Source organism: Atheta coriaria, unplaced genomic scaffold (assembly GCF_025399875.1).
Source record: "Atheta coriaria isolate IRGN ID8LTWV9N9 unplaced genomic scaffold, Caltech_Dcor_3.1 hic_scaffold_6_pilon, whole genome shotgun sequence".
NCBI lineage: Eukaryota > Metazoa > Arthropoda > Insecta > Coleoptera > Staphylinidae > Dalotia > Dalotia coriaria.
The window spans coordinates 4,732,957-4,758,721 of NW_027045448.1; the positions used below are offsets into that span (position 1 = coordinate 4,732,957).

At 36.8% G+C, this 25,765-nt stretch overlaps 6 protein-coding genes and 1 long non-coding RNA gene across 9 annotated transcripts in view; 4 read left to right on the top strand and 3 right to left on the bottom strand.

The window, feature by feature from the left end:
* p130CAS (Serine_rich_CAS and FAT-like_CAS_C domain-containing protein p130CAS) overlaps positions 1-25,765 on the top strand; it is a 32,441-nt gene that overhangs the window by 138 nt on the left and 6,538 nt on the right. The window contains exons 1-2 of one of the 2 annotated variants that reach the window (XM_065305240.1): positions 8,946-9,377; positions 23,557-23,700. In XM_065305240.1, the coding sequence (XP_065161312.1) occupies positions 9,357-9,377; positions 23,557-23,700 (165 nt within the window). In that variant the 5' untranslated portion in view covers positions 8,946-9,356. Of the gene's footprint in view, positions 1-8,945; positions 9,378-23,556; positions 23,701-25,765 lie in introns of those variants that run through there. The other variant, XM_065305241.1, reaches the window with a different exon arrangement.
* Positions 583-2,959, bottom strand: Ythdc1 (YTH domain containing 1). Its single transcript, XM_065305243.1, has one exon. The coding sequence runs from the start codon at positions 2,742-2,744 to the stop codon at positions 1,410-1,412; it is 1,335 nt and encodes a 444-aa protein (XP_065161315.1). The 5' UTR covers positions 2,745-2,959; the 3' UTR covers positions 583-1,409.
* On the top strand, positions 3,361-5,306 carry Gdap1 (ganglioside induced differentiation associated protein 1). The gene is made up of 5 exons (XM_065305245.1): positions 3,361-3,591; positions 4,083-4,275; positions 4,334-4,519; positions 4,580-4,786; positions 4,841-5,306. Exons 1-5 carry the CDS (start codon positions 3,496-3,498, stop codon positions 5,146-5,148), a joined length of 990 nt encoding a protein of 329 aa, XP_065161317.1. The 5' UTR covers positions 3,361-3,495; the 3' UTR covers positions 5,149-5,306.
* On the bottom strand, positions 5,225-7,177 carry Fitm (acyl-coenzyme A diphosphatase Fitm). The gene has a single exon (XM_065305244.1). It carries the CDS (start codon positions 7,059-7,061, stop codon positions 5,904-5,906), a length of 1,158 nt encoding a protein of 385 aa, XP_065161316.1. The 5' UTR covers positions 7,062-7,177; the 3' UTR covers positions 5,225-5,903.
* Positions 7,389-8,563, top strand: Yeti (yeti). The gene is made up of 2 exons (XM_065305246.1): positions 7,389-7,545; positions 7,607-8,563. The coding sequence occupies exon 2, from the start codon at positions 7,616-7,618 to the stop codon at positions 8,471-8,473; it is 858 nt and encodes a 285-aa protein (XP_065161318.1). The 5' UTR covers positions 7,389-7,545; positions 7,607-7,615; the 3' UTR covers positions 8,474-8,563.
* Positions 15,968-21,635, bottom strand: LOC135794101 (uncharacterized). Of its 2 annotated transcripts, none has more exons than XR_010548799.1 (3): positions 21,539-21,635; positions 21,048-21,224; positions 15,968-16,314 (listed from the first exon to the last, which is right to left on the bottom strand). It is a non-coding gene; the product is annotated as an uncharacterized lncRNA (long non-coding RNA). The 2 variants fall into 2 exon arrangements; XR_010548798.1 differs by lacking the exon at positions 15,968-16,314 and adding an exon at positions 17,493-17,592.
* Positions 22,052-22,989, top strand: LOC135794100 (general odorant-binding protein 72-like). Its single transcript, XM_065305247.1, has 5 exons — positions 22,052-22,282; positions 22,356-22,408; positions 22,466-22,501; positions 22,576-22,755; positions 22,820-22,989. The coding sequence occupies exons 1-5, from the start codon at positions 22,144-22,146 to the stop codon at positions 22,835-22,837; spliced, it is 426 nt and encodes a 141-aa protein (XP_065161319.1). The 5' UTR covers positions 22,052-22,143; the 3' UTR covers positions 22,838-22,989.

The window sequence follows — 25,765 nt, forward strand, 5'->3', positions numbered from 1 at the left end:
TGAGTAGAATACGTTCGTTTTTATCAGTTATTTTCCCTTCGCACACTCGAGCCCGGTGGTACGCACATCGCATCGCGTTCGCCGGGCCATTTGCGGCGATCGCCTTGGAAGCAGCAGCGGGTTAGAGCTAGCGGGCAACAACCCGAGCGAGCGCGGAGAGGAACACACGAGCGCGATTGCGAGCTGCTGTCAGAGTCAGCCCGTGCGCCGTGCGCCGCGAGACCGGAGCGCGGATGGCAAGCGGGCGACGGGGCAGGCGCACGACGAGGTGCTGCCCGAGGAGCCGAGGAGGAAGCGAACGCAGGCGAACGCTTGGCTTCGTTTGCTGCTTCGAACTTTGCCGGCGCGCTGCAATTATCGGACTTGTGGGGAGATGAGCGCGCGATGAGAATGAGTGTCGTTTTATCGGCACCGGCAGAGGTTTCGCCCGGGCGAATCGAATCGAATCTTCTCTTTGCCGGTTGACAGTTGTAGTTGTCGACTGCAGATGACTCTTGTGGAAAATTTTATTTTTTCGAGGTTAATTTCGTATTTTAAGCAGCCATTTTGTTAGGAAAAATTCACAGGATTATAAAATGCATATTTCAATATTTGCATATTTTCCTATAGTCTATTATAAGAAAATTGTACAAATAATTTCTTATACAGTATTAGAAGAACATATGTAATTAATTAAAAACGAATCAATGATGTAATGCTCTGACATATGCATTGTTTCAACTCCTTTGCACTTCAGCTGCCTCAATTTCAATTATTATCGTCGATCAATTTTCACTAGCATCTCCTCCTGCAGTATCATGTACCACCACTCTACATAACGTTATAATTTAGCGGTGAATCTTATTACATCGATTATTCATTAATAAATAATATTTGCACTTGCGAACTGCGCGTCGCATCAGTTTTTTCCTCGAAATCAGCGTATTGACAACGCATCGTTAGCACGTTTCGAGTTCAATCAGTAAATATTTCTTTCATCGCACGCAGAGAATCGAACGAAATCAAACGAATAAATAAACTACCTCTGTCTAGGTTTATTACAAAGATGTGCTAAAACGTAATATACGTTTGATAATCAAGGTTGTCTCAATGCTTAATTAGCAAACTTGTAAAAGACTACTTAAAGATTTAAACATTTTCATATGTATGTGCAAACTTGTGCGTTGTGGGTCTCGATATCTACACGCAAAATTAAGCATTGAAACAATTTCGTTACAAAGAAAAAACTAAACAAAGTGTGCTGCGATTCGATTCCGTGCGGCGTTTCTGTATCATATTTCCCAAACAATCATTCGCAACTCATTCAATTTTCACTTATGATAAACATACACACATCGTGGAGACAATATGTACAAAAGAAATGAAACGCATTTTTCCATGCGGTGTTATTTGATAGTTTTTGAATAGTTTTAAAGCCGATCGCGATAACGATGACGGCTTTCCCTCTCGCGCTCGCGTGATCGTTCCGTCGTCCTCCAGAGGAACTCATCCACAGACCGATCGTACGACCGTTTGTCCGCGTAGGGTGTCCGCGAAGACGGCAGATAATCCGGTAGTGGTGGGTCGTAGAATCTGGGCGGTGGCGGCGGATCATACGGAGATGCACCATATAATCCAGGTGGTGGAACATACGGCAGCGGAGGTAATTGATGTTGCATCGTGCGCATGTAATCAGCAACATACGCTTCAGCCGCGGCTGCTGTATACGGCCGGGATGATTCACGCTCGTAGAACAGCGGATATCTTTCCCTGGGTCGCGGCGATGCTGATCTCCGATACTGTTGACCAGAGGTTAATCCTCGGGAGTTGAGGAAGAACTTTCGGCGTGAGAATGAGCCTCCACCACCGCCTCTCGAGCGGTAGTTGAATCCTCTGCTTGCGGATATCGGCATGCGAGCTTTCGGGTGTCTCTGGCCGTCTCTCACCGGGCGGATTCCGTTCTTTTTCGCTGCGTCTTTCGCAAGTCGCAGGATCGGGGTGATTTCTATACCTTCGTCTTCTGGGAAAAGACGACACAATTCTTCGGCAACGCGGGGTTCGATTTCTTGACCATCTCGGCCGATTTTCACTGGTTTGCCTTCGTTCCATGGATTGTACAAGTGCATTGTGTTATTAAAGGGTAGTTCCTTCCTGCAAATCCAGTCGACTTTGAATACTCCACCCAGGGCTTTGGCTGATAAACCAGCCGGTAGCACCCAGGATACTGGATTGCCGTCGTGTCGTGATTCGCCGTGTAAGCGTGCAAAACCAGCGAATCGGCCGCTTTCTTTCACTGAAAATATCAGCAGGACGTTCCTGCTCTCTCTGTAGGCCTGATTGAGGTTGGCTTCATTCTGTGGCAGTGTTGACCAGACCCCTTTTGCCTTTGATAGGGTTACATTCTCTGCGTTATTGGATTTGATGACAAAGAAGCGAGCGTCGCGAAAGAGGTAGTTTAGCTTAGTGAGATAATCGTAGGATTTTACTTTGGGGTCCTTGGACCGCGCACGTTTCGCCGCCGGTGAGGGCGACTTGGCATTATCTTTGGAATGGCCCCTCTTGTGTCTGGAGCGCCTTCCCTTAGCTACTGACGAGGCTGAGCTCACTGAGCTGATGCTCGGTGCTGTCGAGCTGTCACTGGACGACGAGGAGAGGTCGCTTTCATAGTTCACCTCGTCGAGCTTGATGTCGTCGCCCATGTCCAGGCTAAGGTTGAGTTTTTCGGCGTCGACGCTGCCGTTCTGGTTGGCGTTCTCGGTGTCCATCGTGAGACCATCTACTGCTCAGGTGCAACGATTGCTTGGGTATGTGGGGTGATACGTAGGACACTCAAATTCGCTGACACCGGCAGGCTTGAGCACGTTCAGCGATTAATTTCGGCGTAATTCTTGTGATAAATCATTAAGAAATAACCAAAACCAAAACACTAAACAAGAAGACTATATTTTGGTAATACTTTATGTCACTCATACACCGCTTTCGTACCAACTTCAATCTGGGGGCACTAAATTGAAAGTTAATTTATTTTTGCGTAAAATTAATAATTATTGCGATTAATTTAACTAAAATTCAATTTTGAGTTTATGTATTAAATTAATTCATATTTTACAAACAATTTTAATCGCAAAAACAACTTAAAACTAAATTAAAACATGCCAAACAAAATAAGTATAGTTGGTTGCCTATATACAATCTTACAATTCTTACAATTTAAAAATGATCACTTCTAAAGAATAAAACTTGTTAATTATTTGCAGTTAGCTATAAATACTTATACAATGCAACTGTTGTAATCAATATCATAACAGTTTTATTGTGTAAATGGTTTTGCAATGAGAGTACACCCCACTTCGCAAACAAACACATAATTTTCATCCGAGAATATGAATTGTTGATTCAGAGAGTTAGTAAGTTACATTAGTTCACAGTAGTTGCTAGGAGTAGTCAGTCGCAACTTCAGTTGTTTCTATATCACCCGAGAAAACACATTTGAACCGACGAGAGTCTAGTCGAATAATGAAAATGCAAAATAATGTGCGTGATGAGTGCAAAGTAAACATCGAAAATGGCCTGCTTTTATATCACCATCCGTATTCATATTATTCACAGAAGGTAAAATATGAAAATCTAATTTCTAGAAATAATATTTTGTTTATTTTACAATCTACTTAACTTGCAGTTCACAGATTACAGGTTAATATATAAATAGAATTTAATATATTTGTGTAAGAATCTAACGAGCCAAAATTAAATTTAGGAAAAATGTTGGAATTCATGTGACTTTTATTATATATGCGACAAATTTGTAAATCATTTTGTTACGTTTATAAGTACATGCATAATGCGTAGTACACATGTTCGTTTTTTTGTTCTCAATGCTAAAATGACAAAAATGTAATAATCAGTGTAATCGTGAAGCGTGATGGCAAGCAGCAGTAATAATGGTCACGTGTTTCAGCTAATAACTCACCGAAACGTTGAAATACCGCACGTGAGCTTCAGATTTTCTCACAGAAACAAATAAAATTAACGAAATTTTGTGTTGCGCATGCGCTGTATTTTAAAAATTAGATATTAAATTATTTATATTGTATAATTTTAAGGTGTTGATGGCACTACATGAAAAAGAAATACCATTCGAAGAATACATCATTAATCTTGTCAAAAATGAACAATATGAGCAATGGTTCCTTGATTTAAATCCACGAGGTGAATTTCCGGTGCTGGACGCATCCGGACTGATAATTCCTTCGTCGAGTAAAATTCTAACGTACCTCGAGGATCATTATCAACATGGTGTTAAAGAACACCTCAATTTTTAGTATTAAATTACTAATTGTTGTTCTACTTTTAGACGAATCGATTAATCAATTAATCCCGACCGATCATGGTAACAAGATTCATCAAAAAGTAACGTATTTTAGGTATCAACTCGACCAAATACAATCTGGGATTATTACGCTTGGATCATTCTTTCATGAAGAATATGTTGGAAGGCCAAAGATTCCTTTTATTAAACCAGTTAGAACTGCCATGAAAAGTAATCAGTATTAAGAATTTCTCTTAATTTTTGAAATAATTTTGTTTTTTTAACGCAAAGATGCTGAAAATAATAGAGTTGAATTTTTAACTGAACAAATGGAATATAATCCACGATACAGGCATGTTTTTCAACAGAAAATTAACAATTCTAAGCGGAGACATGAAATTATAACTTCAAAAAATGAATTTCTACAACAGTTGGATCTTGTTGATAGTGTTTTGGATAAAGTTGAAGATGAATTAGCATCACATCCAAAAACAACAGGTTTATCACAAGAATTATGCTTTTGAATGTAGAATTATTTATTTTCGTTTGTAGATGAGGAAAGTTGGTTATGTTGTGAAGCATTTACAGCTGCAGATATAAGTTTGACAGTTCTACTAGAGCGTTTGAATGTTCTTGGTTTAGAAAATCATTTCTGGGGTGACGGTAAACGTCCACATGTCGAAGAATTCTATAAAAAGGTTCAATCACGTTCGTCTTATAAGAAAACAATGCCCAATGTCAAAATTCACTTGAGACTTATAACACAAGGTCACAAACGTTGCACAATCGCAGCTTCAGTGCTAACGTCTAGTTTATTCGTCGTTGGAGGTTTTCTTCTTGTAAGAAAACTTTTGCGTTAAAAAACAGCGAATCACAACAATTCCAATAGTATTACTCCTATTAGTTTTAAAGAATGTTAAGGAAACAAGATAAGAGTAGTCATAATGTGATATATTATTCATCTGTATTAATGTAGTAACAAAAAACAATAAAAAATAAAAAAGTAAGTTTAACAATCCCTCAGGTTGTACGATGTGTACAATAGTTGAACAAAACAATTGGTTTAAAAGGCACTTCTTTTAAAATACATACATTCTTTGAACTTAGAGTAGGAAAATCATTGCCACCATACCATTAAAATAGTTACCCTCTGTCATTCTTTGGACACCTTGTATATTAATATTATAAAGTGTATAAGAAGTTGCATAAGATTTGGTTTTAAATATCTTGTCATGATAACTTGCGTAATTTTCTTATAAAACATTGATTGTATGAGCAGAAACTTTAATAATTTGAAGTGCACGTAATTTTTAATGAGTTATTTGTGTTTGAATAGTTTTGATACTAGCAAGTAGTGATTGATGTCAAAAATTAGACCAAATTCAATATGGCGGAAGTGTTTAAACTTTGTGCATCTCTGCAATGAATCCAAAACGTGCTGTGAAGTAATAATCAGTTATCATGTAAGTTTAATAATAAAATCACTTCTATTTACTGGTAGTTATAGAGTCGATTATATAAATCGATTTTCGTTGATGTTTGAAAGTTTAAAGTTTACAACTCACACGACAATACCAATGCATCTTCCTATACAATTGAGCCATAAAAATTGCTTTTATCTGCTGTTAGCAGGTGCATCTTCGTTTATATCAGACGCGTTGCCATCATTGCTTACATTTCGGTTCGTGTATAGCGGTCGTCCCATAAAAGTCGGCTCTCTGCCGTTTACAATACTCCCGGTTCTTCTCCTCGATGTGCTTGGTACCGACGCACTTGTTTGCGCAAACGCTCTTCCCGTAATATATCTAAAGTTGCCATCGCCGGGTAGTTTGGGTGTGTTACTCACGACGTACCACACTCTGTAGGTGATAAACCATGCAGCAATGGCCAAACTGCCACCCAAAAACTTCTCCACCATTACATGATAGTACAACATTGTGCATAACAGCATAAAGTCCCACAGCATAGACAGCAGAGTCATGCTTATGAATAACATTCGAATATATGGTGTGTACTTATCATAACTGGTTTGCACCAGTGCAAACTCTTCATTTGTGAGCGATCTTAATGGATTTGTGCTTAAAGCTGTGTCTCTAGTGGCTCTATAATGCTCCTCCAGTCTTATGTAGTCCTTAATGCTGTCCCAGTTGATGATACTTCTAGTTTCTTCTAAAAGTAACAAGCTGCCATAGATTAGAATGAATGAATGGCCAGAAATATCAAAACCACTCCAGAAATTGCCTGCTTTAAGGCATGCCACCTTTGTATTAAATTCCACATTCTTCACATTGCATTTTCCATAACTGGACTCAATATAATTGAAGAATCCAGTGAAGAAGTACCAGAAACCAGTTGCAATTGCTATCCTCAACAGATGATTCTTGATTATCTTGTCCTTCTCACCACAGCAATAGACATAGCTGGTCATCAGCACATATGGCACTGTAAGGAGCAGGTTCCATGCCCATGCAAACTTCACAAAATATTGGTTGAAGACATTGTCAGAGCGTGAAAGATAGCTCCTAGGTAATGTTGAAACATCTGCTATTAGTGAGACCAGAAATAGACAGCCCAGATAGACCATCACTCTGTAGGTTGTGTTGTAGAAGAGAATCTTCTTGCACACATAGAGAATCATCAAAGTGAAGATCTCCTTCATTGAGGTGACTTGCAGTGTGGGTTTTGTACCTTTGGCTTCATTTCTTTCTGTGGTTGATGGTCTGTAGTTGAGTTTGGGGTTTTGTGAAGGCATCGCTTTTCGCTTGCTTGTCATCTTGGACAGGTTCTACTTATTATCTTCATATAAAGTTGGAAAATGAGCCGATACTTTGGTCTCTACTGAATTTTGGCTTTTCATCCTTTTCATCATTGCAGCGTTGTCACTTTTACCTTTAGCCGAAACAGGGGCGTAGCAAATTTATATTATAACATAACATATTAATATAAAATTGCATTTTTGCAAAACACTTGGTATATTTAAACAAATTTAATTTTAGATATAATTTTTAATGTATGATATTTTTAAAATTTGTATACGTTAAATCTATGCCGGTCCTGAATAATTTTAAACGCATGCGCAGTTCGGTGAATATTTCTATTTGCGACGATATTTTATTTCTACTGCACGTTGCTGGCTCGCGGAATCTGCGTCGCCGCTGATTTTACGTATTGCGGGGTTCATTGTTTCGTGATTGTTGTGCCCAGCGTGCCGGTCGTGCCGGCTTTTGACTTCTTGACTAGGCAACGAACGAACAAAGGTATGTAATGTCATTACACCGTCTAATTATAAATAATTCCAATAAACACATGCACAAACAGAGCTTCATAATGAACAACGTTGATTTCGATGAAGACAGCGATTCCAGTGACGAAGATTATGTCCCTGGAGCAGGCGCAGCTTCTGGTGACATTCCCTCTGAAGTAGACTCTGATGGTGATGCAGAAGATCCTCTCTCTGATGCGGAGGAAACGGGTGATACCAAGAGGACAAAACGCCGGAAAACAAGCAAGAAAAAAAGCGCTAAAAATGGAGATACTTCTGAAACAAATGATAAGACTTTAACTGAAGAAACTGCAAATAAAACAACAGAGGAAGTCCAAGAAGAAAAGAAGAAACATGCTGATGATCTCTGGGCAAGCTTTAAAAGAGATACTGGATTTAAAAAGAAGTCTACAGTAACAGATTCTAATTCAAAAAATACTTCTACTAATACTAGTAATTCAACCACCACAACTAAACCTCAAGAAGTTTCTAAACCAAAACAACCTGATACTGTAAAAATTACTCAAATATTTGAATTTGCTGGTGAGCAAGTCAAAGTGGAGAAGGAAGTAAAAGCTGATTCTGCTGAAGCAAGACTGAGCTTACCAAACAGCACTGCTTCAGCATCCACTCCACCTCAACTAGGACCTAAAAGAAAATCAGTTGGTTTGGGTGGAATTGGTTCAGTATTAAGTCAAATAAACAAAAAGCAAAAACTCAGTGTATTGGAAAAGACAAAGTTAGATTGGAATCAGTATAAACAAAAAGAGCAGATAGAAGATGAGTTAGAGTCTTACAAAAAAGGAAAAGACGGCTACTTGGAGAAGCAGGACTTTTTGCAGAGAGCTGATTTGAGACAGTTTGAAATTGAAAAGGAAGTTAGAGCAGTAGAAAGGAGCAAGAGGATGAATAATGCTCCATGAATTAAATAAGCCATCCTAAGTAATTTTACTTTAACTAAATTTATTGTGACAATGATGATTTTCATTCCAACAAAGTATTTTAATTTATCATTTAATTGTGTTGATTAAATTACCCTGAAAATTTGAATTCCCTGGAGCTTACTGACGCAAATTTTTGTGTAGAAATGGTTCTTGATTCTATATTTCAAATCTTTTTATTGATAATTAATTAGGAAACAATTCTGGTTATTTGCTTTGCAATTTGTAAAAATGGTTCTAATGGTCCTATTATTTCACTAGGTGCTTGTTTGGTTGCCTATAGTTACACCCAAAAATATCAACTTGATAGTTTTGCGTGTTTCTCTTGCGGTTTGTGTGTTTACAGATGGTTCTGGATAGTTTGAGTTGGTCGTGACTCATTCCACATTTCTGTTTCCCACTCTTCTCACCACTGCGTGCAACTTGTTTGTATCGTATCTGCTCGCGCGCTTGCTCTTCGGTCGCGTGCACCTCTCAGCATGCGGTTTGTTCGGTGCGTTCGGCGAATGCGCGGCGAGATGAACACGCTGTAGTAGTCAAACTCACTCTCCGCGTCACACTCACTTCGGTTCTGACTTGCGTATCGTCACGTTATCGCGTTATCGTGTAATCGCGTCCAGTTTGTCTGCCGTCATCGTTGTGAGTAAACGCGCGCGCTTGCAATCGTGATCCGCGAGTTTGCGTATAAATAAAATAATTAATTAATAAAACAAAACTGATCAATAATCCTATTATTGTAAAGTGATCTCAGACACAATGAAGAACAAATAAATATAAAGTGTAGTTTGGTGTATTTGTAAAGTTATATTGTTAAAATTGGGATTGCACTTGCACTTGAAGAATATTAATCAATTTATCAGCGACCATGCCACAACCGGAATGTCAGGTTAGTCTACGTGAATCAATTTAATATGTATTTACCTTTTTTGTTACTTATTTCTTGGTGTTTATGTTTCGTCTGAATAACAGTGACGCAATTTTATTTTTAACATGTGATTCGTAATGTTGCAATCTACAAAAAGAAGGTGTAAATATAATTCCACGAATTTCATACAATATAATTTTATTAACGCGTCTGCAAAATAATATAATAAAAGAATTTTGATGATTGACGCGTTTTTGTTCATGTCGCAGGTCACCGATTTAAGTTGACCTGTTGTAATATTAGTGCGCAGTTCAATGTCAACCAAGCAATTCTGTTGTTTAAAATTGGAGCATGCACACACGTAATTAACAACCATCAACAACAGCATTACCTGTTTGCTTTTTTAAGTGTTGTGTTCACCTTGCACAACGCACTGCCATTATGTGTGATGTAAACGATTTTCGTTTCATTTTCGTCCCAATTTCTTCTTAAATCAGTCAGGGGGCGTGATACTTTTCACAGCACGCAGCGTGTTGTGAAATTTCATCTCATCGTCCTCTTGGTCAGGCAGAAACATGTATTTCTTAGGTCAGTTCTTTGCCTTCAGGCAGATTTCGAATCTTTTGAAACCGAATTGCTTATGCGCAACATTTGGATTATTTATTTCATGCATTTGTGGTTAGCGTTTTACATTTATCTCAAAAATCTCATAAAATAAATGTTGCAATAAATTTTTATGTTTTACGTCTGTGTATGTGGGTATCTTTGAAGGGCAAAAAGAGGTTTTACTGTTCTTATCATAAAAGGATAGAGGGTGGTAACGTGGAAAGTGTAGCCCGAAGCGTTTCACTGGCAGGGAAAGTCTGCGTGTCGGTTTGTTTTCGTATTGATTTTCCGCGAATTTGTGAGGCGTGCGGCGTGCGTAGGTGTATATTGTGCAAGGACAAGAAGGCGTCTGGGCGTCTTTTTGTTCTCACACTTTTAACACACCTCAGAGAGACATTTTATGCGTCATTCAAAAAGAAATAATTATTATAACGGTATTATTAGTTTAACTTTTTTTCTTCTTAAGTTAAACTAATTTATTTTTGCAAATAGTCTGTGTGAATAAGCACCTAATTGGAACAGGTGTAACGGGTTTCAAACAGATATGTGATTCAAAAAAATAACTCTAGTTTAACAGTAAATCTGCGATATAATATAAAATATAAAACTTTCGGAAGCAAACAGATTACCAAGATTAAATGATCAAAGTGTCCTTAAATTTTAATGATGATAGGAGATTATAATAACAGATAAAAATATATATAGGTACGTGACAAATTGGAGTGAACTATGTTCGAGGATAAATATCAATTTCGGATATTGCAAGACAAAGTTTTTTGCGTTGAGTGCAAAAACTCAAATCTCAAGTGTAGTTAATAGCTTCTGGAAACGCTTTACTTTCAATCTATATCTGTGGGCACTTGAACAGCCATTAAACTTTAAAGATGTATGATGTTACTAATTACAAAACATCTTTTTGTTTTCTTTGGTTTCCATTGGCCTTTTATTAGTAAAATTTCAAGTAGTCTAGTTCTTAGAATTCTGTTTCTTATTTCTTATTTGAAAATGTCAAGTGTTTGTCGCACACATTGTTGTTAGTCGCCTAAAGAATACGAAATGAATAACGCCAGATGTTTGTACTTTATGTCTGCCTTTTGCTTCAATATAAGTATCTACAACTAATGTGACTTTTACGAGCGAGTAATTTACCCCTTCGAATAATTTAAAATCTCATTATCTCAAATTTGAAACACTGGAAAATACACAAAAACATGTATTTGTTTTGTGTCACAGTCATGATTTATACACATTTAATTTTCAGAAATTTCCAGACATAAATCAAATATTTGCACAAGGTATAAATTTTCGTCGTCCTGAATTCAACCTCATGAATTTGGGACGACTTATTAAACGAATATTTCCTCTATAAATCGAAAGCGCACAGTTCGGGCAATAACTCGGTATAATACGTGGCGGCATTGCACCGGCAACATTTCACGTGTAATTAATTCGCAACGGTTTGCGGTCACTTTCTATAGTTATATCGGCGACTTCAAGTAGATATGTAATGGAGTGAGTGCATTGGCGATTAAACGCTAGCCGCGATTCATCGCAGTACCAAAGTCGGAGAGATGCAACTGGAAAAAAACCGGACTTTACAGTTAAGCTTTTAGCAATGCATGCGAATTGCCGACCTTTAACCCAATTTATTTTATTAAACTTTTAATCAACTCATATGGTCTTTCATAAATAATTATGCGTCATTTAAACATGCAACATGCAATAACATTCATAATACTTAACAGTTGTGGATAAAGTTAACTGAACTGGTTGAGAAGAAGGTTAAGAAGGTTTTATGGGAGTCGGCTAGAAATCGGAATCCGTTGTGCCGACGGGTATTTCCTGTCAGGCACCGAATGTAAAGTTACACCCCCGTGAAGAATGTCTGCAAGCTATTGTCCTCTTTCTATTGAATCGAGTGCGAGCCGGTTCCGTTTTTAACGTTTATCAGCGTTTTCTCAACAATGCCGAGCAAACACTCTCTTTACTGCTGCCGAATAAAATATGAAAGATGATCTTTTACAATCTCAGAAATTAGTGTCACATACTCGTATTTTTTTGTTTCTGGGTTTTGCTCTTAAAGTTATAGTTTCATTTTCTCGCACTGACGTTTTAATGTATTCCAAAGTAGCTCGTTTAGCTGTCGCACTGGCACGCCGGCTACTTTCCTGCACGCTCTGCACAATGAAAGTAATAAACGGTTTTAGACCGGCGATGAGCCACACGCGTGGGAGTGCGAATGCCTGCACAAACGCACAAGTGCGCGTCGAGTGAATCTGGCGACCAAGAAGAAGAGCCTTGAGAAGCCCGCGAGCCAGCGCCGATAATCTGTGCGATTTGCGCCGCATTTGCATATTTATCAGTTTGCAGAAATGCAAAACGCGCCTTGCAGCTTATTTTCAGTGCGCGAACTTAACAACCACTTGTTAGTGCAAGCGGTGGTTAAAAATACTTTTAAAAACTACTTACAAAGAGCGTTTATTATCATTCTCTCAGGCGGAAAGTGAAGATTCATTTAAATTATTAGTTCTTTTATTTTTTAGTTTAAAGAGATGTTTTTATATTAAGTCATTAAAACATCAAGAACTTTTTTAATAAAAATAAAAATGGGAAGTTTTAATTTATAAGAATTTCATATTTCTTGAAATCGTTGCAAGTTTCAAGTAGATATTTCTGCACTTCTGCAATGTGTAATGTGTCATCATTAATTTTTGCATCCTCAGAGTGCTATTAAACATTAAACCAGTTTCAATAGCCTCATTTAATATCACTCGACTTCCATTTTATTTCTTTTCATCTTCACTTGAAATAAAAAAAAAATCGTAATTTCAAATTCCTGCATATTTAACGTAAATTAGTTTGTAAATCACGTAAGAGTTTGACTAGTCGAGAAGTTGGTTAGTGGTTAACATGTACGTGATCACTGAAACGCTGATGATATGCCTCGATTACGACGAAGTGTTCCCGAACAGAAGCTTGAAAGCTCGACGCTGGAGCTGTTAACACACGTTAACTTCTCCCGCACTAAGTAATGTCTTGTCTTGTTAACTCAATCAGTCGTTAATAAAACGTTCAAATGCCTTAAAACTGCATATAAATTACACTCTGTAAACTAACAGTTTGAATTGAGTAATTATTGGCTTCTCATGTTTATTTACGCATTTCGGAATGCAATATTTTATGCTAGTCTGTTGCATTGCATAGATTATAATTGCATAGCATGATCAATAAATCATTAATATTCTTCTTTGTTTCAGGTGAGTGCAAGAATTATCTCGTTTGCATCTGCATCTTCGACTGTAAGTTGTATTTTCTGTACTTGAAGTTCCACGTTCATTTCCTTTAATATTTCATTTCTAAGTCTTGTGCAAACACCTGCGGAATGTTTTCAAAATTCTATTTGCTTGAAGTTTAAGTACATTATTATTATTATTATCCGAAGGTTGTTAAAACAAATAAACCAAAGTGCTAAAACACGCTGGTCAAAAGTTAGCTTGTTAGTGAATTCATCGATGCATGAATTACTTACTAGCTAAGTAGATATTTATACATATAATTTATGTCTTTTCCTCTCTTGTTTTTCGCCGTTTCTCGCATTGATTCGTTCGAGTTCATTCTGTGACGTTTGTAATTAATCAGATTCAGATACGGATTAATCAGCGCACGTTTAATTACGTACGTAATAACTTTTGATCTTGTTTTGCGATGTGTGTGGCTTGCCAAAGTTCAAAAATTAGCATATCGACTTTTTATCTCGTCTCTCTGGTACACTGGAACTAATTTAGAGGAGCCAGTGATTTAAATTGGAATTAATTACGCGTCACAGCTCACAACAGCGAGCAGAACGCATCGATAAATAATTAAATGTCATCACGACGACAATTCGCCACATTTTGCGTGTGGGTTTTACTCAGTTGGATGCTGGGAATGTGGCGTTGGCAGTCATTGTGCACAAATTGGCGCGAATTAATTAAAATTAAATTCACAGCGCCACCGGAATTGGTGCCTCTCTGGAGATTGCTTCGAATTGTCTCTTCCAAGTTAAATATAGTCTGTTCCAACGAGCAAAATCCATTTTAATTACGTAGAAAATAATTGCGCTCAATTTGTTCCTACGTTGCAACTTTTTGATTTTCCAATAAAGAAGGGCAATTAATTTAATTTATAACAACTCATAAAATTCTCGGGTCTCATGAGTGTTCGGTTCGCCTCGCGAATTAAAACTTTCCAATTTGTTTTCGTCCGTCTCGCTGCATTGAATTCATTATCGTCGCGAGGTTATGGCGTCATTAAATTCTCGAATTCTTCGGCGTGCTGTTCACACCAGTCCCATTTTCATACGGATTTTCGTGGCGCGCAGAGCTTTTTAGTTTATGTTGTAATTAAAAATAACTCTTCAACAAAACGCCTCGGGGCGTGTGTAGTATTGAAGCAAAGTTTTAATTGTTTGCAAACATTTTAGTTCGTCTGCAATCACATAAAGTAAACCAGTTCAGATTCCATCTGGTCGCGGTTATAAACTTCACAAATGAACCGAGTTTATTTCCGGCAATCATTCGGTAAAAATACGAAAATGTAGTTTAAATAAATATATATATAGTTTTAGTGCATCGAATGATGCAGGTTAGCATCACTTAAAACAAACTTTCGTGGTTTACTAGCAAAGCACACTCTAAAAGCACACACAAAATATGTTTACGCTCAAAGTCTGTTAATTATCTTCCTGAGCTTTTCTGTGAATACATAGTTTCATACTTTAAACTTTAACTTCTTCGTGCAAACAACTCGTTGGCTAAAGTCTCGTCTTTTCTTCGATTCGTGGATGTTTGCCTCCGTCGACGTTGTCTTCATGACATTGTTGTAAACCTGGACGCAAAGTGCAGTTGTTTGTAGTCCTAAAGCCAACCCGGAGTAATGGAGCACACGACGCGACACAGCGACGCACTAAAAGTACAAACAGATAACTTCGTAATTCCTTTAAGTATTTAAGAATGTGTGGAATTTTTTACTTTGTTTGTCTTCATGGCTTTCCTTACGCGGAGTTGAAACTCGGGTGGGTCTATATATGGTATTGGTTTGATACCAATGTTGAATCTTTGAACTTTTAGTTTTAACTTCACTGCTAGGTATAAGTATTTCGCTGGCATTTTTACACACAATATTTTCTCAAGACGTGTGGTTTAAAAATAATCTTTAGATATTTGATATTTACTAGGTTATCATATCAAATGCGCTGCACATGTTGCTGGAAGTTGAAGATTTATGCGTTTTTCTAGAGCTGACGCTTTGAAATTTTGTGCAATATTTTTATCTTTTCATTTTGTGGCGTTTTTCTCGGCACATCAAAGCAGCGGCAGCGTTTTTAGAATATTTTGTAAAACAATCTCTCTTTCGTCTCATCTTATAGTCATCGCCCACGTAAGAGGCATCTTCGTTCGGTCCCTTCTCAGATTAGGCCACATTATGGTAATGAATTCCACGAGATCTTCCACTTGAATATCATTTTTGGGGGCGTTCTTCTTTTTTGACATATTCAAGAGCATGCGAGCATTCATGAATGAAGTTAAACTTTTTGTGATTTACGATCGCGAGTTTTTGGCTCGATTCGAGTGGAGTCTGCGTTATCGTCGTGTGTATGTGCCGGGCATACTAAACGAATGGGACGTGCGGCGTTCGTTTCAAGTTTAGGGCGACTTGGGTGTCGTGGGGGTTCGTGTCGAACACAAAACGATGTGTCTTCTTGAGCGCCGCCGCGTAGCGCAGAACTAAAGGGACATGAGTTATGTGTAACTTTTTGAAAGTAACAAGCACTTGCAAGTAGTTTAACATTCGGAGTTGTTTGGAAAGTTTCATCCCTTTTAGCAGGATACTCATAAGACTAAGGTCTCTGAAGACAGCTTTACTAAAACTTCAACAAGTTATATAACTGTTTTGTATGCGCTCTTTGTTTTAACGCATGATTCGTAGTTTTCCGAATGAGTGCACAATAGAAGTCACCCTAGAAATCATCATAAAATGTTCACCTTTATTTTTTTTCATTTGTGTGTTTATGTCGCGTGTAGTGTTGCGAAACATTCAAAATCGTTCTATTGTCAACGTTTACATTTCCCTCTGTGGTAATTCAATAAATTCAATGTGTTTTTCGGCGTGTTTGATCGTTTTTGAACGGTTTTGAAGAGGGATGGGCTGATATTCACCATGTGCATCTGGCATCCCTTCATTCTTTTGGCTACCCGCAGCAGTAGCTGAACAAATTTGTAAAAAGTCTGCCGCATGCATGTGTATGACGTCAATTGACAGCTGATTCATTTGCGGTACTTGAGTCGCATATGGTGTTCAATTTGATGGTAATCTAAAACGAGAGAAGCATAATTTATTAATATACTTGCATGAAATGTAATAGTTAATTTATTATTATCTCTAACAGCCTCAAATATTTTATTGAAACGTTTTGCGCATAAAATGTTTCGTTCTGTTGATGTTATCACACAGATTTCGCTGAGCATTCAAGCGTGCGCATTGAAAGTGCATGGAAAACGATTGTGTAAGTGTATGAACTCTATTTGAAATCAAACCAGACTGAAATGTGCATACAATGCAATAGAAATTCGCGTTGAAGTCGAACCGCATGCCCGTTTTATTTGAATGTTTCACTGTTTACTGTTCACTGTTATTGTCTAACTCTCATCTCCATCTTGCAGTTCTATTTCTATATTCCAGTCACTCATCGTTTGCGACAGAAGAAACCAACACCGACCGCAGGAAAATAATAACCAAATGTTATTATTACGTGTATTACGACTGCCATAAATGTGCATTTCGAATATGCAATATGAATAAGTGTACGCAGTGTCGGTGCTGCCTCCAAGGAGATGATAACCATCTCGGTCATGTGTCATAAAGTTCATGCGTTGTGTTTTGTTTTACGTATTTTCATCTTTTCGTCTGCAGTCTGCACCTTTAGCCTGGTTGTCTTTCTATCTTTGAGTTTAGAAGGAACATTTCAGAGCACATATTGCATTGCATTTGCGGCAAGTACCGCTTTTCGATCGTTCCGCGAGTTAAGTCGGCTTTATTACGTGCTGGAAATGCGAAATTTAGTGGTTAGTGATGTGACTAGCGCACAAACATGTTCCGAGGAGTTTTGAGGTTGTTAAGGTGTGTTTGGATGTGATATTCTCATATCAGACAGACGTTTACTTCCGGTGTCTGAGTTTATTTTTGAGTTTGTTTGAATGGAAAGAATGGAAATTTTGTAAATATCTGAATGATTCAATGATGCAATATTATTATAAAACGTTGTATTTGTATGCAAATTAATTATTTACAAATGAAATGAAATGAATTATATATGAATTATTTATTTTGACGCTCACTCAAAATTTTCTCTTTTCATTCATTACCATCTATGGGAGTTAATTTATAGCGTTTGATAAATATTAATTACATTAGTCACTATTATTTCTTACCAGGAAAGATCTCTAGGTATGGAAACGTTTATCTTTTTTTTGCATAACATCTGCATTGTCTTTAAAACTTTAACTTTTTATTCATAAGATTTTTCTTTGTGAAAACAGTAGTTTACTAAATGCTTCTGTTCTCTTTTGTAGTCTGTCGATGTCACATTATTCTAGAAATAAAAATAAACTTGATCTTACAAAAAACATTGAGAAGGTCGACTTCTATTAAAGGTAACTTTTATCCGGTTTTGCTGCTACTGTTCGGTTCTTGCTCACAACAAGCAAGTAGATAACTATTTATAGTTTTCTTTTAATCTTTTTGTTTTAAGCACTTCTTGGTATTACTAGTTGATTGCACTACTTATTTGGAAATTAACTACGCAACTGACATTTTTAACTTTATTAACTTTTTCACTGTTTTCTTGTTTCTTTTACTTCAATATTTCGAGAATTATGTAGTAATATGGTTAATATGATGATGATGGTTGTTGATGACTTGATCGTTGATTCGTAGCGTTTATTAATTGCTCGTGAATCATTTATAATTAACCACCACAGCAGCGTGTTCCTCTTTTACATCCTCATATTTTACGCATCGGATTAATCCGCTTTACATCTCATCGTCTCACCAAAAGCAATTTATGTGAAAACTTGTAATTAGTTTCTGAATTCATAATTAGCTTAGTTCATTTCGTCTTCACCTTCGTTTTCTTTCATTTTTAATGTTTATAACTTATTTAAGTACGCACTTTTAGTGAGTTTTAACGTTTTTTCTGATTGCACGGAAAAATTCTTCTCGTCTTGTGTTTTATTTTGTATTCGACTGCGATATAAATACATTGACGGTTTTATTCAGTCATAAAATCGCTTTATTTATAGCCGGTTTAGTTTGTGCATTAGTGCGAGGCGCGTCGCCGCATCTGCATTCAGTTCCTGGTAATTAATTACGCGAGAAGCAGCGCGCATTGTGACCGAACCTGAACCAGAGCGCAATAAAAGGACACGGCGTCAAGAAGATGCAACTTGGCGATGCGTTTAGCATTTTACGAATGCATAATATGCATAAACAAAAATAGACAGGACGGACGAAAACAGCACGCCGGCAGAGAGAGCGATTAGTTGCAGACTTAAAATGCACTTAAAGTCATCATTTCGGCACGAGACTAATAATAAAATGATTTATTATATCATAACTAAAACTGTTGTTATAACTAATTAGATAACTGTGAATGTAAGTATTTATTTTATTTCTCGATTGTTGTATTTTACATAACAAATTATCTTTTGTTCCCGTTCAAATTTCGCGAACAATGGCATCGCATTTTAATCCAAAACGAATTACATTAATTTTACGGATTAAATTATTAATTTGATTCCAGCGTGTTAATAAAAGAATCATAAACAATGGCTATTACGTCCGAATGCGCCGTGTGTACCTTTGTGTTCTGTGATATTAAAAGCGAAACGTGGAATCTGTTCCAAAGGGTAGCAATTTGCTTTGGGGCGATTTCAGCACTTTTGGTACTTTGCACGTTTGTGCTTAATTCTTGTTTACTCTTTTGTTCTAATAGCCTCGGCGACCCAGAGCGATACCAATTCGGTTTAGGCACGTGCGTTGTTTGTATAGGGGGTTGTAATATGTAGCCATAAACTGATTTTATTTGAACAAATGGTGCCAAATCACAGGCAATAAATACAATTTTCTTCGAAAACAAAAACACTACCAGCATATTGCAACATTTCAATATTTCAATATATCAATCAACTCGGAAATTATCATTGCGGCCCTTTCGGTGTTATTTTAATTAGTAGCATAAATCCCACTGATTGTGACAGCTAAAGAGGGAAGTTTTCAATCCATCATCACCCTTTCGGATGCGGATATATTGGACACACTATAGTAGTTCTGCCATTCTGTTCTGAGTGAGTAAGTGGCACCCTCATTTCTGGTTTGGCTTCAACTGGAAATTAATGCACGCGACAAACTTCCAGCTCTAACCCTAAATTCTATTCAGAATCAGGATACATGAACATTGAACAACTGAACAGTGAACAGTTGAACACCACACGAGGGTGGGTTTATGCAGTGGGTGTGTGTGCAATGTGCGTATAATGAGCATAATTTTCAATAATGCGCTGGCTATTTTTAACTCGCAACGAGGAAAAGAAGCGGAAAAGAATCCGGTGACATGTAAATAATGTGCAATGGAATGAGTTTAATATGTGGTTCTGCTTCTGGGTTTCATTTTACATGTTTAGTGTTAGGTTCGGTTGGAATTTACTCGTATTTATTGATAAATGTGCTTGGAATATTAAAATAGTGGTTTTGCGGTTGTGGTTGGCGGTTAAACCAGTAGTCGTAACCTCAAATAAATGTTTTGGCCTCTGTGGCTATTTCTACGTTTCGCGTTTAATGTGGACGTCTGAAGAATAGACGAAGGTGGACGTTGAAGGAGGGTTTGACAAGATATTCTTTTTATTGCCAACTAGCCTACTTTGGGCCATTTGGAGGGTTGGCAACGGACGAATCCTTCGCCGATTCATGGTCGCACGCGACTAGCATCTTACATTTTCACATACTGAGTGTTTTTATGTATTTATCTAAAAGAAAACGTTATAATTTAATAAATGTTAGTTTAAGACGTAATTTAAAAGACATTTATTTGTTTCTGTCGCAAAAAAATTGCCGATTCTTTCACTCGACGACAAGAAACTGAAATTTCTTTTATTTGCGTTCATCTTTCGTTTCTTTGCCGCAGAAAACAAGACGCGTAGATTTATAGCGATGGTCCACAAGTTGACGTTTAATTCTTTCCCTCGCTGCCTTTTTTTCGCCGGGCAGTTTTTTCCGTATTCTCGTGGCGCCTTCACGGCGTTCTTTGCCGCGTTTCGTCGAAAAGCCGAGGAGAGTGCAAATAATTTATAATTCCCTCTAACAAGGGTAGGGACAGCGTCGAAAAGGATCTAAACGCAGAGCGGAAAATTGCGCAAGAAAATGATGAAAATTGTATTCAGTGAAGAAAAAAAATGCTCTGAAGAAATATGAAATTAAAACATGAAAAACATTGTAATTTCCAACGCGTCTCCGCGTTTAAAAAGCAATTTTGTTTTATTTTACATTCAGCTTCTGCTGTTTTCAATATTTTTTCTCTTCTTTATGCCCTTTGGCCGCTTTTGGTTCGGTTGCACAAAATGCGACAGCACAACATAATAACGTGATTTAAATAACAAAACACGCGACGCTGCGTCGGATTGCATTTTTATTCGTCTCTCACCTGGATTCTAGTGAGGCGTGGTCACTTTGCGTGAATAGAAGGCGTACGTCGCGTGAGTTCTTTGATAAATAATCTAAAGTAATCTGATACCTTACAACGGCACAATCAGCCATTAAATTAATAAAAAGCAATAGTTGGATTTTAAAATCTGTACAGTTGATGATTTTGCAAAGAATGCGGAAATTTACTGCCTGGGCAGAAAATTGCAATTTTAATATCGTTTTTGTTTCTTTAATGACGATATTATCTGAGTTAACTTATTTTGTAAAAATATTAAAATCGTAATTAAGTAATCATTTTCAGTTTCTAATTAGTAAGTTGAAAGTTGTTGCTTGCTAAGATTACTTTACCTTTATATTTCCATTTTACCATTATCATTGGAAATGAATGGTAGGCATTCCTGAATCCTTCGTCATGGGCGGTCTTCAGAACATTCACATAATGGCCTTTGATTTACACGCGAGCCCATCGTATTTAACACCTTTTTTAACAGAAATGTTGGCGTGAGGCACCCAAGCTTTATCTCACTAAAAAACGAAACAAACAAAATCATGGTAGGTACCCACAACAAAAAATAAACATAAATAATGGGTAGTGAAACAGTGACAACATATTATTATCCCATCGGTTCTTTACCAAAGAATAAAACATTTAATGAAAATATATTGTGAGAAGAATATAATTCTATCTCATATACACTTTATTTTATTTTATATTTTTATTGATAAAGTTTTTTTTAACCCTTTGAGGCTTTCTTACCTTGTAAATATTCAGATTTTTTACGTTTTCTCGGCATTTTTATTTTTATACTTTAAATTTCTCTTTGATGATTAATCTTTACCTGGGAATCACATATTAACACAGTGACGCAAACAGAAAATGATTCAGAATTGTTTACTTATACATATGCAACTTTCAAAAGTTTGTTTTGCACAAATTTTACTTTTCGCTGATTGGTTGATTTTTAATCATATATCGTCCGTAATAACGCGCACACGTTATTTTTTATTTGTCAAGATCCACCCAAAAGGTTGCACACAATTTTCCGCGATTAAAAAGATTACGATTCTTAAACACTGTGATTTTCGAATGAGCAGTTCGGCGGCTATGCTTTGCGTGCATCTTATTGAGACGTGCGGCCGCTCAATTACAGGTATTGATAGGTAACCACAAACCGCGGACCGACATCGATTATGCACATTTACGCACGCTCGGCGCGCATTTTTTTTAATTCGGTTTGGTAAACAATCATTTGATCTGGCTAAATATGAAGATTACATAGCGGAAGCGCGTAATTAATCAAATCAATCTGGGACATTTTTACAAAATTTGCATAGATATATATTGTGAGGGAAATTTGTTAGAGTCAGTGAGTTTTCAACAGAAGCATAATAAAGAGTTAAGATTGAGATTTAGAAGATACACTTTTAAGAAGTTGTTTTGACAATGTTAAAGTTGCTATTATTAGGCGTAATTTTAGGGCTGTTGGTTGAAAATGGTTCGGCTGCGATGAATGAAAAACAAGTTAAAGCAGCAGCCAAATTAGTCAGAAATTCTTGTCAACCTAAAATGAAAATATCCGATGGTAATATAAATAATATTTAATAAAATACTGAAGTTTTTAAATGGTATAAATTTTAAAATTATTTTGATTGTAGAAATAATTGATAATATGCATAAAGGTACATGGGCAGGAGATCCAGTCGAAAAGGTACTTTTTAATCATTTATTAAAAAATTATAAATCTTAATAATAATTAATTTTGTAGTGTTACATGCATTGCTCTCTTGTAATGTTAAAACTTGTGAGTATTTCTATTACATCCTTCAAAATCATTTTTTTATATTTGATACATGAAATTAAATTAATATTATTTAGACTAATAAAAAAGGCGAAATGGATTATGATTTAGCCATTAGCCAAATTCCAACTCTTCCGGAACCGCGGCAAGCGCCAACCACCGCTTCAGTTACTAAATGTAAAGATGAGCCAATGACAGATGACAAATGCGACAATGCGTGGCGTATCGCCAAGTGCATCTACATGGATAATCCCGCAGTAAATTTTTCACACCTTCAAATCCACTGATTTTAAAATTAATCTAAATACTTTTTTTTTATAGAATTATTTCCTGCCCTAAACAAAATATTACATTGATGAACGTCGATAAAACGCAATTTACATGGATTTTCTCATGGATAACAAAAACTAATTTAAATCGCTTATTAGAGTATTAAGAATGTCACTGGTATTAATTTATTATATGCAGAATAAACTGATTTCAGTTTTAAATGCGCTGTCTTATTAAATCCGTGCCTATTTTGAAACCGGAAAACAATAATTAATATTTCTGGCTGTGTTTAACTTGTTGTTTTGCTAATTTAGTAGGTACAGATGATTTATCACTGTCGTTATGCCAATTGTGCATGAAACAATGACTTGAATTATAGGATTTAGTCGTGGTTGTAGTTCCAAGGTGGGTGTACATGAATAATAGGACAGTTGATTAATCATGCTGATTTATTTTCGTCATCTTGTTTGTATAATCAACAAAACACTCCTTAATTTTGGAACTGATTTTTTCTGATTATTTTTTATCTAAAAATTGCGAATCAATGTCAATATTGTTTGAACATAAACTTATATCAACACGATTTATCTATAATGATGCAGCTTACTTTGTCTTTTCATGTTCAGTCAAGTCAAACAAAGTAACAGATTTATTCGTCCAGCCTTCGCCTTTCAATCCATTTCTGTTCTGCGTTTGTGTTCCAATTCAATTTTGATGCTTGTAACGCTTGTCATGTTCGATTCATGTAAACATTGTGTATTGAAATTAATTTTGTACTTTTCTTGCAGAATTGTTTCGCTCGAGCTATTTACGACAACGTGGCCGAATCTAAGGATGAGCTGCCATTCCGCAAAGGTGACGTGCTCACCGTACTTGAGCAAAACACCGCCAACATGGAGGGATGGTGGCTGTGCTCGATGCGCGGCCGACAGGTAATTAATCTTGCATTACAATTTGAATTTGTGATGTCAATCAGCGCACGTAGACACATTGGTGTCAGCATATTAATTGCCCCTTTATCAGGTGTTATCGCAGCGATAACGTTCGTGCACTTGTAAATATACGCTCATTTCGCAAAATTTCATGAAATTACGAACATTAAATTTGGTTTGCGTTCAACTAAACTCGCGAATACTTATCAGAATCTCAATGTATAGAGAAACATAAAAACACGACTCGGGTACAGGCGAGTAGAACGTGCACGCCGTGTTATTTTAACGATAAGCGATGAAGCGACGCAATTAATCTGATAAGAACTCACGTTGCAAAGTGTTTTTACGCGTTGTGCGCTTTTGTTTCATTCGAATATGTTGCCTTTGCAAAACGTATGCAAAATGATATTCATGGCGCATATCTCGTTAGTCAGCTTCAGAGCAGAGCATGGCATTATCATATCAAATTCTTTCAGAAAAACTGACTAACTAAATAACCAGTTATTTCGAATGTCAGAAAGTTGGCATGGCAAGAAATTTATAAAAGAACCTTTTTGTACTCATACGTTGCAGTAAAAACAAAGAACAAAAACAATGGTATACGAGTACATTGTGGAAAGACATAAATTGCTCAAATATGTAAATTAAGTAAAAATTGCATACGTACATGTCAAATTTAAACATTTACAGTAGAAAACTTTGTCTCTTCTTTGGTTAGTCCCTTCGGGCTTTTATTCGGATGCGTCCTGTCCTCTTGGACAATTCCTTTGCAACCTCGAATCCTCTTGGGCTCCTCTCCAGCTTGATCCTCTTCAGGAGGATGTTCTCCTCATCGGTCCTCACAGGCTTTTCTTCAGTTCTCTCGGGAATCTTTACTTTACAATATTTTCAACGTTTATAATAACATATTCTGACTAATTTGCATTTGTGGACTTGCGCAAATCCCAAAACATAAATTATAATAAATTATCTGAATTTACTGCGAATAGTCTGGGATTGCTTGCATGCGTGCTTCCGCACCGAGGGCGCGTCTTTATTCATAACCTACCCTCCTCCCGAAAAGGGACCTAACATAAATTCGCTTCATTACAACGCGCACGCATTCATCGCATGCATAAACTTTGCCAATTTTATTGCAAACAATGCCGGTTTGCGTACTTTTCATCCCTCGCCGTCAAATTCTCAAACTCACTTGTTTCATTTATCCCTGAAAACGCCCTCACTCCCTGGCCCGTCTCATTCTTCCTTACGCACATTACTAAATTCCCTGTAGAACATTCCGGTCACGTTCGGTCAGAAATCACCCGGAATATAGGTCCATTGGTAGGTCCATTATTTATCGACGCAGGTTTCTAAAGAGGGTGGTATTTAATGGAGAGCATCAAAGTTTAATACACCGTGTGCGTATTTTGCAGTAAAAGCCGTTTTTTGTGATTTTCTAAAAGCACTTGGAAAAATGCAGACATCAATCAAACTGTCTTATTTCCTGTTCATTTGATCTTTTATTTTATAGTAACAGAACAGAATCTAAATTAAGTTATGTTTTTGTATAATTTTAATATCCGGTTAAAAAATGATTAATAAGAGTTTACTTTCAAAGTATCGCCGCCGTAATTTGTTGATATTATTCTACAAATAGCCATGTTTGATTATGATAAATAATTCATGTTGATCTTTATGCAATTCCTAAACAAATATTTTCAGTCTTCTTCTTTCTGTCTGATCGAGTAAGAAGATACGCTTACGAATTTCTACCGGATAATACTGTTTAAATATCGCCTAACGACATCGTTTATCGTGGATTTTATACGTATCTCATCACATCCACGTGTAAACAAACAGTTTTTGCTTCGGGTCTGCCGGGAGTGGAAAAAACCGTTTCCGGGATTACATTTTCACACTAGAAGACATTATACCCGGACAAGTGTGATGGATGTCAAGACAGCACACACATTATGATATCAGATGTAATCTCATAACATACCGGATGAAACATTTTTATAGATCACATCATAACAGTTTACTTTAGTAACGTTACTAAACACGCAGTATAATATTGTATAAG

What these genes read in the sequence shown, in the direction of transcription:
- Ythdc1 (XM_065305243.1), bottom strand. Translation starts at nt 2,744, where the DNA reads ATGGACACCGAGAACGCCAACCAGAACGGCAGCGTCGACGCCGAAAAA.
- Gdap1 (XM_065305245.1), top strand. Translation starts at nt 3,496, where the DNA reads ATGAAAATGCAAAATAATGTGCGTGATGAGTGCAAAGTAAACATCGAA. An exon ending in ATTCATATTATTCACAGAAG is followed by an intron (nt 3,592 to 4,082) that starts GTAAAATATGAA and finishes TATAATTTTAAG; the next exon opens with GTGTTGATGGCACTACATGA. An exon ending in AGTTAGAACTGCCATGAAAA is followed by an intron (nt 4,520 to 4,579) that starts GTAATCAGTATT and finishes TTTAACGCAAAG; the next exon opens with ATGCTGAAAATAATAGAGTT.
- Fitm (XM_065305244.1), bottom strand. Translation starts at nt 7,061, where the DNA reads ATGACAAGCAAGCGAAAAGCGATGCCTTCACAAAACCCCAAACTCAAC.
- Yeti (XM_065305246.1), top strand. Translation starts at nt 7,616, where the DNA reads ATGAACAACGTTGATTTCGATGAAGACAGCGATTCCAGTGACGAAGAT.
- LOC135794100 (XM_065305247.1), top strand. Translation starts at nt 22,144, where the DNA reads ATGTTAAAGTTGCTATTATTAGGCGTAATTTTAGGGCTGTTGGTTGAA. An exon ending in TAAAATGAAAATATCCGATG is followed by an intron (nt 22,283 to 22,355) that starts GTAATATAAATA and finishes TTTTGATTGTAG; the next exon opens with AAATAATTGATAATATGCAT. An exon ending in CTCTTGTAATGTTAAAACTT is followed by an intron (nt 22,502 to 22,575) that starts GTGAGTATTTCT and finishes AATATTATTTAG; the next exon opens with ACTAATAAAAAAGGCGAAAT.